The 12,450-nt window shown below is 47.1% G+C and overlaps 3 protein-coding genes across 3 annotated transcripts; 2 read left to right on the plus strand and 1 right to left on the minus strand.

The window, feature by feature from the left end:
* Positions 1-1,433: 1,433 nt before the first annotated feature.
* Positions 1,434-5,267, plus strand: TrAFT101_011079 (uncharacterized protein; the record flags this gene model as incomplete). The annotated part of the gene is made up of 5 exons (XM_066129140.1): positions 1,434-1,495; positions 2,055-2,266; positions 2,338-3,767; positions 3,830-4,523; positions 4,615-5,267. 5 exons carry the CDS (start codon positions 1,434-1,436, stop codon positions 5,265-5,267), a joined length of 3,051 nt encoding a protein of 1,016 aa, XP_065985270.1.
* Positions 5,268-5,496: 229 nt separating this feature from the next.
* TrAFT101_011080 (uncharacterized protein) lies at positions 5,497-8,153 on the minus strand. The gene is made up of 5 exons (XM_024910198.2): positions 7,825-8,153; positions 7,478-7,742; positions 7,211-7,418; positions 6,662-7,135; positions 5,497-6,577 (listed from the first exon to the last, which is right to left on the minus strand). Exons 1-5 carry the CDS (start codon positions 8,001-8,003, stop codon positions 5,688-5,690), a joined length of 2,016 nt encoding a protein of 671 aa, XP_024757031.2. The 5' UTR covers positions 8,004-8,153; the 3' UTR covers positions 5,497-5,687.
* Positions 8,154-8,512: 359 nt separating this feature from the next.
* On the plus strand, positions 8,513-12,398 carry TrAFT101_011081 (uncharacterized protein). Its single transcript, XM_024901033.2, has 2 exons — positions 8,513-10,998; positions 11,124-12,398. The coding sequence occupies exons 1-2, from the start codon at positions 8,613-8,615 to the stop codon at positions 12,122-12,124; spliced, it is 3,387 nt and encodes a 1,128-aa protein (XP_024757032.1). The 5' UTR covers positions 8,513-8,612; the 3' UTR covers positions 12,125-12,398.
* Positions 12,399-12,450: the final 52 nt, after the last annotated feature.

Consider the following 12,450-nt stretch of genomic DNA (forward strand, 5'->3'; position numbering starts at 1 on the left):
TAATTAATAAGGCAGGTCAGAATGCAATGCAACCTAGCTGGTCACCACCACCAGCCGTCTTCAGAACAGAGTACTACTACATGCATGTATGTGCGATGGGCAGGATAGAACCGAAGGTAGGACCCTTCATTTACTGAGGGCCATTTTTCAAATAAACAGATAATGCGCACTCTGGGCAGCTGAAACACGGAAGCAGGCATGCAATTTCAAGGGACATGGATTCAAGGTACCTCATGCGCGCTTAAGCTGCTGACCCCCAAATGCCAGCAGGAAAATGCGCATGTGGCCAAGATAAGTTTCGCACTGTCTTGTCATTCTGGCTTACTTAGCTCATGACACATGATCTTCTCCTGGGGTCCAAGTCATCATGCCTTTCATCGTGCCTTTAACAGTCATGAGAGCAACTGGATGAACTTACAAGGAATTGTAGCTAATTTGTAAGACAGCCGACAAGTGAACAAATCCAAACTCATCTTTATTCCGTGCATGGATTTAGCTTTACTGTGCAAGATAGCTCCGCTTTGTAACTAATAGAGTATTGCTTTGAACCGCCAAACAGGCCCGATTACCTCTGCAGGTATCGCGAAGTAAATCGGTATGGCATGGAACGCAAAGTTAGGAGAGAGAGGCGATTAAAGCATCAAGATACTCGCATTTATAACCTAAGTGCCTTTGGTATTGACTCACTCTGAAAATGAGATTGAAGGAAAATGCTGCTACTGAGGGAATACTGCTACTAAAGGAAGATACTGCTACTAAAGGAAAATACTGCTACTATTATTCTATTTTATTCTAACAGTTTCTCTTCTCGTGCTTTTATAAACTGGCAAATCTGCAAATTTCGCCTTGCATTTGTCGCAATTAAAAGACTTGCTGAAGTGGGCTACCATCCAGTATACCAGTGTAACTTCGTTGAGACCAGGCTCTCCCAAAGCAGCTCTCTGGGCATACCTATTACACCTAGTTTTGGACTTGTTGACCATGTGATTAGACAATATCATGGTATTACGCCAATCCCAGCCTAATGCCATTGCTTGAGGCCTCGACGGAACATAGAACGGGTAGAATAGCTGGTCATTTCCTTTGGGTCTGGGAATTGTCAAGTAGAAGTCGAACTCCTACTTGGTCAAGCCGTATCTTTCTGCTACTTTGACGAGCTCGTTGTAGAATTTAGTTGCTTGTATCCCCTCCTAGTGTTTATAGCCAGTTCCAACGTCGCCTTTATGGGCTACATAGAAGAATTCTGTTTCTTGACAAGCAGCAATGCCGTTGGCTAAACGGGCGGATTTTGTGCTAGTCCGCAGTATCTCAAGCACCTCCCTTTGCTTTGCAGGTTCCCATTCCACCCATTTATCGATTTGATTTCTTTTCTCCTTTGTTTTGAATCCACGTGAATAATTTGATGGAAAAGTGAGCAGTGTGTGACAGCGGCTATGCGATGCCCTCAAGTGGCAGACAGCTGGCAGCCGTTATGCGGCTCTAAAGTGAGCCGCAAGTCAGAAATTGTGCCACTTCAAGGCCAAGTTCTTTTATTTTCTTCGTCTTCTCCCTTTTTGTCTTCCTCGCCTTCTTTTCCTTCTTCAATCGTATCCTACTTAACGACCCTACCATCTTACGTAGCGTCGCCCTCATCTCGGCAAATCTCCCCCCTTAGGCCCTTGGTCTTCACGATATCTTCATCCAGCTTCATATTCCTTCTTTTCTTATATTGAGAATTTGTATGAAAAATCTGCGTTCGATCGCGACAATAGCTAATTTACTCCAAAATAGTCTTCAGGCTCTTTCTGTTACACCTCCCAGTCGGCCATCGTGTCTCCCTCGTCGCCTTCAACCCGAAGCCTAAAGCCCTCTTGCTCGCAACCTTGGCGAGCACCTATTCCTTTTTTTCACGAATCATTTTCGAGCGTGTTTTCTCTCCTCCCTCTGTCTCTTCTCGCACCACTCAGTTGAACGTGTATAACCTCCTAACCCCACCCCCCCTCCTCTCCTCCTTTTCACGACTCAATCGAGCGTGTATTTTAAATCGACAAAATGCCATAGTTAAAGTCCTCTAGAGCATCTTCTCTCGCCAACCATTTCTGGAAGCATTGCGCTATGCTGATTGACGGTCATATTCTTGGCGGAGCCGGCTTGGGTGTTGACTCATACATCTCCACCACCATCCAGATTCATCGGGAGGTCGATGCAACTTCTGTTGTGAGATTCTCAATTAGCATTCCATTCGGAAGTAGTAACGAAGATGATGGCTTTGGTGTCTGTCATACGGGTAAGTGAATGGCCAAAATAAGAACCGCTCCATTTCTCTCCAGAAACATTGTACTGATTTACCCAACTTAGTCAATCGTCAAAACAACAGCATCCCCCCTACCGACTCTTACAGGTTGGTGATCAAGTTCCCGACTTCTCCCAAGCTCGATTTCACCGTCAAGCCGGCTGATGATAGTTTCCGAAAACTTCTCCCCGCTACCGACAAAAAGTTGAGCAGCCTCGTCATTCACCTCACGGGTTATCTAGAGGTCGAAGGATTTGGTATGCCTTTTGCCAACCGTGGCCACCCAAGCGAAGGTGTTGTCAGTGATGACAAATGTATCAAAGGGAGTATTACCTTGATGGGAATGATTCGACGTTTGAAGTTTCACTTCATCGTCGCTTCGCATGAATCAGTCCTATTCCATCAACTAGACGCTGGGATTCCCGCCCCCTTCAGATACACTTACGGCGAGGAGCATCATTGGTCCGAGGAACGTTACGACCAGATGCTGCCAAAAACAAAGGGTCATCAATTCAAGCCCTCTTGGTCCTTTGATAATGACAATGAGCATCTCGCCGCCCTCACGCAGTCACAAGTCCAGGATGTTATGTGGATTCACAAGACATCGCAAAAGATTGCTGAGACCAAGTTCCCGGCTTATTTCATTAAGCCTTTGAATTGCCCGCCCGAAGACTACTCCCTCTTCCACGTCATCTTGCCGCTTGGACAAAATTTTTTTCTTCAGCACGAGGACGCATGGCGCGTGCTCACCAAGTCTGGTTACCTTAAACTCAGGCTTTTTGACAATGAAGAGGACAAGAATCCAGCCAAATGGGACGCCCGCATTCAAGAAGGTTTCAAAACTCTTGACACTTTGCACGATCATCCTGTTGACAAGTTTGACCTTGTTCTTCAAGTTCGGAGGCCCAAGTCGACCCAACCTGCCCGCCGCCCTTACTTCGAGGTCAAGGTTTTTGAAGATCCCATAGCGGCCAACGTTGCCCTGCGCAAAGGCAAAGAGAACTGGACTTGCGTTTCCCTTGACTTTGAAGACCAACTCAGAGACTACATACCCAAGGTTGATGCAGTCAACGAGCTCCGCCCGCAAGCCCAGCCGACAAACCCCATTGCCTGCGGAATACCCGAGGATGTCGTGGACGCAGCTGCTAAAACAGACGGAAGGTTGCCAATCTCGCCTGATCTCAAGTTCAAGATGGATCTTCATCGAGATATGCTGCGTGGGAAGGGCTTCTGGAAGACTTTGGTGAGCGGCACTGTCAACGCCGCTGAGGATGCCGACCAAGCTTTGGACAAATTCAGAGAACCCGGTTTGAACGATATTGAACCTCGCCCGTGGGATCAGATCCAGCTCCAACGTCGCCTCCCTCTGGTTAATCTCATAGACATTACCCAGGGCATTGTCGTCGCTTTATTTAAAGAGGTCCTGCTGGAAGACCGGCATCGCTTGATGAAGTACTTGAGCGAATTGTATCTTGGTCTTGGCCTCATCACGGCAGTATGTTCTTTAACCCTATCATCTTTTACTTGCATTCTTACTACTAATTACAACGTGTCTAGGGGCCTGGCTTCGGAAAGACAGCTGCGCTGGCTATCGCCGCTCTCGCCATGTTGACGACTCTCAAACGAGTTTTCGCCACTGCTCCTACGAACGTCGCTGCCGACAATTTCGCCGAGCGATTGGATCGTATATCGCAAAGAGTAACTGCCCGCCTCAATGAAGGCAAGTCTGCTGACGATATGACGAGAGTCCGAAGCGCTTTAGTCCTCCGTGGATGCAAGCCTGATGAAGAGGTCGATGCATTCTTCAACACCCTGAAAGATCCTCAACTAGGCGACAAAGCTGGCCCTAACAACAACTGGGGTATTGGGTCTAAGTGGAGGCTGCATCTATCTCCATCCGTTTGGCTGCTAATGGTCCTACGCTCTCCTGCTGTTCGCCCCCTAAGCGCAAATGATCCTCTGGCTATCCATGAGATGCAAGCCAAGATGGACTCAAAGCTCACCTATGCCCGCTTTCGTGACGTCGCCACCGGGGCCATTACTTGGCAAGAGCACGAGAAGGAAGACATGGTCGAACCACGTCTTGTTGCGGAGATGCTCAACACCATTCTCCGAAACGCCGATATTGTCTGCACCACTCCAGCAATCTCTTGCCAGCCGCCCTTTAAATGGTGGAAAGAACAAAACGCCCAAGGTATTGTAGTAGACGAGGCAGGCAGCATTAGCCGACTGGATCTTTACAGCGTCTGGGGTAATACGCTTCTGCCTTGCCTCTTAGGTGGTGATGATCAGCAGCTCCTTCACTTATGGTCCCGGCAGCATCATCGCCAACCACAGCATAGGCCAAACCTTGGAAAATTACCTCAAGACAAGGTTCCCACAGCTGAAATCGGCGCGTGCCAGTGCTCTGCAGGAGGTGTTTATACACTGCCCGGGCACCGTTTGTGTTATCGATGAGGTCACCAAGTCCAAGAGAAACCAAGAGCAGGTCAATCGAGCTCTTGGCTTTCTCGGTGACTTAGTCAAAACAATCGGCATCCCCGCCTCCAGCATAGCCGTTATCAGCCATTACAAGGCCAATGTAGAGCTTTTTGAGCGCTGTCGGAAAGACCCGCAGCATTCGGCGCCCCTTGTGGATATGCCCCCCGCCGCCACGGTCGACTCTTTCCAAGGGCGCGAGGCCGATATCATGGTGGTCATTCTCGGAACCACCAAAGAAGTTGGCCCTGGCTTTACAGTTGACAAGAATCGCCTCAATGTGATGTTCAGCCGCCAAAGAAGCGGAATGCTAATATTTGGCGATATTGGCGTGCTGGGGCGGGTGAATGAGCAGCCAAAGGCAGCGGCGGCCAGGGGCAGAGCTCAGGGCAGAGGGGGCAAGGGGAGAATGACGGTCACGATAGGTGACACGAAGAACTTTGTGAAGCGCGGAATGCTGAACAATGTGCTGGACGGCTGGTCTGAGTCTGGGCGTGTCGTCGAGGTGCGGAAGTAGGTAGTTGCGGGCTCTCTTGATAGTAAATGACAACAGTTGCCTGAATACATATATCTCTCCATTGTATCGCTTTGCTATGACACCCATATAAAATGGTCTTTCAGTGAAGTACCCGACAGAAATCTGTCTACTTGCTCCGATTCAAACGCTGGTAGCGATAAATTGGAACGAAGTGCGGGGAAGGATCAGTGGGAGCGCAATCTGTATGGAATCTCATTATGTTATATATTGAGCATAAATCCATTATATTCCGTGATGAAAATGATAATCATTATGAAAAACATCTTTTTTCTGACCTTCTGCTGCCTATTCGTCGTCTAGTGTGGAAATACAGGGGAAAACAACAACAGTACTGATTTATCGTGATAACCATTGTATACCAGCTATTATGCGCGTGTACTTCCCAAATATAGATCGTATTCAATAAATGAGAGGCTGCGGTGACTTTGCCCTTCGTATTTCTCGCATCAATCTATCACCACCTCCGCGTATGTCGCCTAAGCCTGCTGCGTTTAGCCGAATACTTTCTTTGGCTTGATCAACTCTATAGATTAGTCTATGACTCCTATTAGGGCTTGTCATGAACAGCTTCAGCTTGGGCCCAGCGGCAAATCCTTGGAGGACTTGTCTAATTAGCGTCTGAAATAAAATGAGAACTCGGTCCATCCTTTCCCCGTAATCGTGAAGATCAGACTCAAAATCCGAAATGCTGTCTACAAGTACGTAGATTATAGTGTCCGGTTGTATCTGCCAGAACAGTCTCTCAAAAAAGAAACAGAGTGCCTCCGTGTTGCTTGCCGCTACAGCGTCGTACAAACTTTGATCAACAAAATTGAGCGACAAGTTATAACTTTTCGGGTATAGAAGTAGTTGGCTGATGATACTCCGTAAGAGACCCTTGGGTCCTGAATTCTCTTTCTGTGGATCAGTATGATGGCCGCAGAAAAATTGTAGCACAATACCAGTTTGAGCTTGAATAAGAGTTGAGGCAAATGAAGCAGTGAAGTAGGACATTGGGGATGTTCGTCCTACACTCTCCCCACGGCTACAACCGTCAACAAGCACTAGGCTCGGCCAGTCTGCTGATAGCCATTCCTTGAACTGACGTTTCTGCCTCAGTAATGTAGCGTATCCCAGTGCCTCATCACTCATCAGGCTTTCCTTGCGTAGGATACGATCCGCATCGCCTATCGGATCAGGTGTTTGCAGTAAGTTGATGATATCACCCTCACTTAGGGCTGGTGCATATTGAACAAGAGGCTGAGATGCTGGATAAGGAGAAATGATATTGGGAGGGAGCGCAAAAAGTTCTATGTAGCATCTAGTCAGCAAGTTTTGTGCTGCTTATCAAAGGGTAGAAAAAAAGGAGAAAAAAAAAAAGAGTGCCAGCTTACGTCGTTGAACGATTGAATCAGCAACAAACTGATACAAAGCGCTCTGAAGCTGCTCATGAATCGATGCTGGCAACGCATCGACCAGTCTTTGTAGTCCTGCCTCAAACTGCTTCCTCTCTTCTCCCTCTTTTGCTATCTGTCTTTTAGTTTGTGCAAGTTGGTCGCCCATCTGATTAGCGGATTCTATCATTTGAGAACGGAACTGGTCCACCTGTGAAGACAGCTTATAGTGACCTTCACTGGTTTCTTGTTGTAAGTTTGCTACTCTGGCTTTGATGTCATGAGCTGTCTTGCGAGTAGCCTCCGCTGCTATGCGCCCTTGCTGCGCCGACGCCTTCGTCTCTTGCCATACCTGTCGGTCCAAATGGGCCGTAGCTTCGAAGACTGCCTGCTTTGCCTTATTGATCCTCTTGGAGATTTCGCCTATCTTCGCAGCCTCTACTTCGGGGATCTGCTTAACAAACTTTTTGAAAACTAAGATATATGTTGTCAGAGCAAACATCTTTCTGTCCTCCTGCACCTTTGTGCTCGGAATGAGTGGCCTCTTACCATTTGCATCTTTATGTGTGCGATTCAAAATTGTCAAGAGTTCTGAAAGACAGTCCACTAGGATCCCATAAAAATCCCAAACCAAATTCTTCAGTCTTATTTCTTCACGATAGACATCGCATATCTGATAGACACTAGCCAAGACACCGGGAGCGTCGTCAAGTTCTTGTAGGATATTCCCCACGTTAGAAAGTCTTTTTCGGCACGACTACATTACATGCATGTTAGCAACATCCTTCATTAGACTTCACGTACATGTAGTCTTACCTGAAAAATGAATACCAGGCCTGTTTTGAGGACGCTGAGGCCATTCTCGTCAGGGATAGCTTCGGAAAGGCGCTCTAAAATATCTATAGCTACGTCGCCTTTCCTGATCCATCCTCTGAATCGATTATCTTCGACCTTTTTTTCATATGTGTTTTTTGCTTCTTCAATGGAATTGAACACATCTTTCCAGCTGACTTCTTGGGGTGAGGTTGTTGAATCGCCAGGTTGAAGAGACTCGATGGCCGCCGACAAGTCCTCGACTTTGCTACAATCGAGTTAGAAAGATAGGAGTTGCGCTAGGCAAAATTAGAAGGAAAGTAGGAGAAAAAAATTAAACAAAAAAATACCGGTTGATAGGAACTCTCCATTCTGCACGCTGACTACTGTACTCTGTTGGTGATGCTAATCCCTGGTGAACTGCCGCACCCTCGGTTTGGCTCCAGTCTTTCATTACTTGAATTTCGCGGCCATTGCTCATAATCTCCCTCATCCCTTGCCCCACCTCCAATGGTCGCCGAAAAGCCATGTTGAGTTACGTGTCTGTTATCTTTCCACGAGAGAGGGCGGAATGTTTCAGCGTCTATATATGCTCGTAGTGTAGTTTTGAACCTCCAACCTGATTACAACCAAAGTCTCAACAGCGCTGGCGAGAAGCTGAAATCTTGCAGGATTGACAACCTCGCTCATATTCAATACCCCGCTTAGGATGGATGCCTCGCCTATTCCCAAAAGGACAACGATCACAAATGACGAGAAGAAATGTGGGTTGATTATTATTTATAGGCTGCATTAGTCGCCCGTCGGGAGAGCCTTGAACCAATATTTGGACTGAGTTTTGCATAGGGTTAGGCTCCTACGCAGGAGTATCAATTTATTTTACTGGATAAAGCCTGTCACTGCCCCTGTCGAGTTTATGATTATTCCAAGTTGTGACTCGCCCATGCATGGGCCTATGCCCAAGTAAGCGCAGCTGCTTATGAGGAATTAATCAGCTTCGTGGCGGAAGCGCTGCTTCAGCTGTATGTGTTTTCCGACTCTACGTATTTAAGAGAAATCCCCCCCTCTTCGATGGACATGTACCCAGTTGAGCCGCATTTGTAGTAAATCTTCTTCACTAGCCAAAAAAAGACACACAATGGCGGCAGGTGCTGGGGTAACCAGCCAGAATGGCGAAACAAGCACTGCCAAGGAGGCTACAATTTTGACTCCGTCTATCGCAGGTTCCGTCGCAGAACAAAGCGAAAGGCCTATAAATAGCACTTCGAACGGCGAAACCTCCGATTCATCAAAAAATGATGTAAAACAAGAGAAGAACAAGAAGGATGAGCCCAAGCAGGATGAGTCTAAAGACAAGAAGAATGAACCCGACTCCGCACAAATAGAGAAGCCAACCGCGGCTCCAGAACCCACTACTGTTAACGTATCAACAAGCAAAAAAGAGAAGCCAAAGCCAAAGCCCATGCAGGCATTTTCGCGAGTTATCCCAAAAACCCGAGAATGTTTCACTTGGGATGAATTCAAGAATCACCGAACCGAAGATCACAACTATGCTATCGAGACACTCGTGGCTGGCGATTCGCTGAAAGCAGAAATAGAGGAGTCGGCACTTCTCTATGAAGGTCTTCAAGATTTTCAGTATATGGGTGGTTGGGGAGGCGGTTTCCGGAGAGGCTTTGGCCGACGAAACCCTCAACACAAGACCGTCGTCGACGACGGAGACGAAGTCTGGCTTCAGCGAGTGCGAATCAACTCAAGGGCTGTCATGATGTATCTCGGACGCCAAAGTCCGGCAGGAAAGAAATGGAATGGGCGACCTCATGTCTTCCGTCGACCTTTCCGTTACCTGATACATTTTCATGATAAAATGAAAGAAGCGCTAGCTGAGCTAGAAGAATCGGCATCAAGTGCTGATTCGAAGTCTGCTGGCTCGCAGCAAGCCCAAGAATCAACTTCAGATAAGGGCAAAGAAAGATCAGACTCTGATTCTCTCGGAATAGAGTCCCTCTTCACCCATGCTGATACACTGGCTGAGATGAAACTCTACATAAAATTTATAGATGAACAGGTGATGCCAGAGTATCAGCGCTTTCAAGACCAAGACATAAACACTGCGCCTACAAAGATTAGATGGGACCTTCTATGGTATCTGTTTAAGCCTGGAGACCTAGTCTATGTACCTAATCTCAATAGCGGTGTTCGTGCTCGAATCCCCATGGGCTGGGACAGCGTGCTTCAGAGTCTCCAAGCTGGGTTTGGAGATGGTGGTGCAATGGTCTCAGGGTCGTCGTCCACCCACAACACCAGAGGATCTCATACTGACCAGATGATATGGAGGATATATCGAGCACCTTTCAAGCAAACGGTTATTGATGGCTGCAACTGTGAATCTTGCCTGAAAATGGACTCAACTTGGTCAATATCGTGCTACCACATAGACTACGACGGACAGAATTATTCAGCTGTTGGTAGGACTATCGAGATTCCCTCATTCGAAGGAGAGCGCGAAATCACACAGCTGCCCTGCTATCCTATGAGATACGTCAAACAGCGAGATGAGATAATGGAGAGAGGCCGACAATTCGGAAGCAAGTTCATCCAACACATTGACCCTGACAAGAGATACAGCTTCTACCGCGGCTGGACGCTCATTAAAACGCCTCTAGGCCAATCCATCGAGGACAAAAATGGAAGAGTCATGACAAGCCCTGAGCATATCGAAAGTGAGATTCTCGTCGACTTTGAGGAAGCCTATAATACAGATCCTTCATGGAAGCCCGACATTTTGGCAGTCGACCCGCTGACTTACAGAGTTGTCATATCAGTTGACAATGAGAGTCCGCTACAAGAGTGGCATGATGAAAAGCGCACCAACCTCAAGGATGCATGGGAAGACAAATTGATTACTGAGGACGGCGTTGATATACTCCAGATGAATGATTTTATCGAAACAGATTTGCTTCTGAGGAAAAAGAAAGACAACGAAAACGAGACTGAGATTGGAGAACTTGAAGGCGACAATCTGGCACTTTTACCTAGAAGACTCTTTGCATATGCCCTTTGGGAGCGCAAATTCGTCCAGGTTGACGTTCGAGACGTTTCGTTCCCCGAGCTCAAAGACAAGGACAGGGCCTTTGATAGTCTCCAGATTCCCGGCGAACACAAGACGCTTATTCAATCGCTAGTCTACTCTCATTTCAAAAAGAGGGCCAACGAAGGCACTGTTGAGATTGCAACCCAAGATCTCATTCGCGGGAAAGGCAAAGGGATAGTAATCTTGCTCTTTGGTGTGCCTGGCGTTGGTAAAACAGCCACTGCTGAGGCAGTTGCGCAGAAATTTGAGAAGCCTCTGTTCCCCATCACATGTGGAGACTTGGGCTTCACGCCTGAGAGCGTGGAAAGATCCTTGAGCGAGATATTTCGTCTGGCTCACCTGTGGGATTGCGTTCTTCTTCTGGACGAAGCGGATGTCTTTATTACACAGAGAGATAGGAAAGATTTGGAAAGGAATGCTTTAGTCTCTGGTAAGTGTTTACTATATCGTGCCTCAGGCTTTTAACTTTGGACATGTATAAGTTTTTTTTTTTTTTTTTTTTTTTTTTTAAAAAAAAAAAAAGAAGTGCTAACATTCAACTTCAATCTCTTTTAGTGTTCCTGCGAATGCTCGAATATTACAACGGCATTCTGTTCCTAACCACGAACCGGCCTGGCGTTCTTGACGAAGCAGTTAAATCGCGTGTGCACTTGAACCTTCATTACAACTTCCTCACCGAGGAGCAGGTGGTTGCAATCTTCAAACTCAACATCCAGCGACTGAGAGAAATCGAAGACCAGGCCGCCAAGGCTCCCGGACATAACAAGCTTTTCATCGATGAGGCCGATATCACTAGTTTTGCCAGCGACCACTGGAGAAATCACACAGACGGTATTGGAAGATGGAACGGACGACAGATACGCAATGCTTTTTTGATCGCAAGCTCACTTGCGCATTACGAGGGAGACATGGGTGAAAGACCAGAGGGGCTACAGAAACAACTCACATCAAAGCACTTCAAGAAGGTAGAGGAAACTACTAGGAGGTATGATGAGTACCGCGTGGCATGCCTTGGTGATACAGATAGCTATCTCGCCCACGACCGGTATGAGAGAGACGATGACTGGAATCCTCACGCCAGAGGAGCGCCTAATGCCTATATGGCTGCTGTTCAGCCTCAAGGTCCTGGCTATTTGCCCAGAACGGGGAGTTACCCGTGGCAGCGGCCCGTACAAGCACCTGTAAGCATGAACCCGAACTCGGTGCAAAGACAAGGACCTGGAGGATGGTCGAGTAATGTAGAGCCACGCCCTCCTACCTCTGGATATCAACCGTCGATGCAGCCGCCTCATGGACACCCCCCGCAGCAACAATTCTCACAGCATTCAGGGCATATGCCGCTGAAAGGACCCGGTGGTTCAAACAGTCCCAACTACACTACTCAAGGGCCCTACCCTTCCCCTCCAGTAGGGCATAATGAGTCACAAGGTTATGATATGGGAGGCAATCCACAGATGAAACCTAGGGGAGAGCCAAAAATGAATGATGAATGGCATGGCGCTGGTCAGCAGCAGCAACAGTGGCAGCAGAATCAGAATGGGTTCAGTTCATACTAAGCAGGTGGGACGCATTCATTAAATAACAGTGGCTATCTATGTCTTCCATAGAATTGCCTAATTGCGCTTTTCTCAGTATACGGAGAATATTGTTCACATGCATGACATTTAAGCTTATATAATAAAGACATCTGACGCATGCTCTTACGCTAAACGTATTATTAAAATAATGGTCGTCTATTGATACACCATTACAAGAACATGAAAGATCTGGATATGTAATGAAAATGCTTGTATTGACAAGTTCAATAATGAATCTACAATTGTGAAAAATATAATGTACATCAAAATCTGTAGGCTCTATGGCCGTTCGTTCTTTCTCATAG

Source organism: Trichoderma asperellum, chromosome 7 (genome assembly GCF_020647865.1).
Source record: "Trichoderma asperellum chromosome 7, complete sequence".
Classification (NCBI taxonomy): Eukaryota; Fungi; Ascomycota; class Sordariomycetes; order Hypocreales; family Hypocreaceae; genus Trichoderma; species Trichoderma asperellum.

What these genes read in the sequence shown, in the direction of transcription:
- TrAFT101_011081 (XM_024901033.2), top strand. Translation starts at nt 8,613, where the DNA reads ATGGCGGCAGGTGCTGGGGTAACCAGCCAGAATGGCGAAACAAGCACT. An exon ending in AAGGAATGCTTTAGTCTCTG is followed by an intron (nt 10,999 to 11,123) that starts GTAAGTGTTTAC and finishes AATCTCTTTTAG; the next exon opens with TGTTCCTGCGAATGCTCGAA.
- TrAFT101_011080 (XM_024910198.2), bottom strand. Translation starts at nt 8,003, where the DNA reads ATGGCTTTTCGGCGACCATTGGAGGTGGGGCAAGGGATGAGGGAGATT. An exon ending in TGGAGAGTTCCTATCAACCG is followed by an intron (nt 7,743 to 7,824) that starts GTATTTTTTTGT and finishes ACTCGATTGTAG; the next exon opens with CAAAGTCGAGGACTTGTCGG. An exon ending in CACACATAAAGATGCAAATG is followed by an intron (nt 7,136 to 7,210) that starts GTAAGAGGCCAC and finishes CATATATCTTAG; the next exon opens with TTTTCAAAAAGTTTGTTAAG.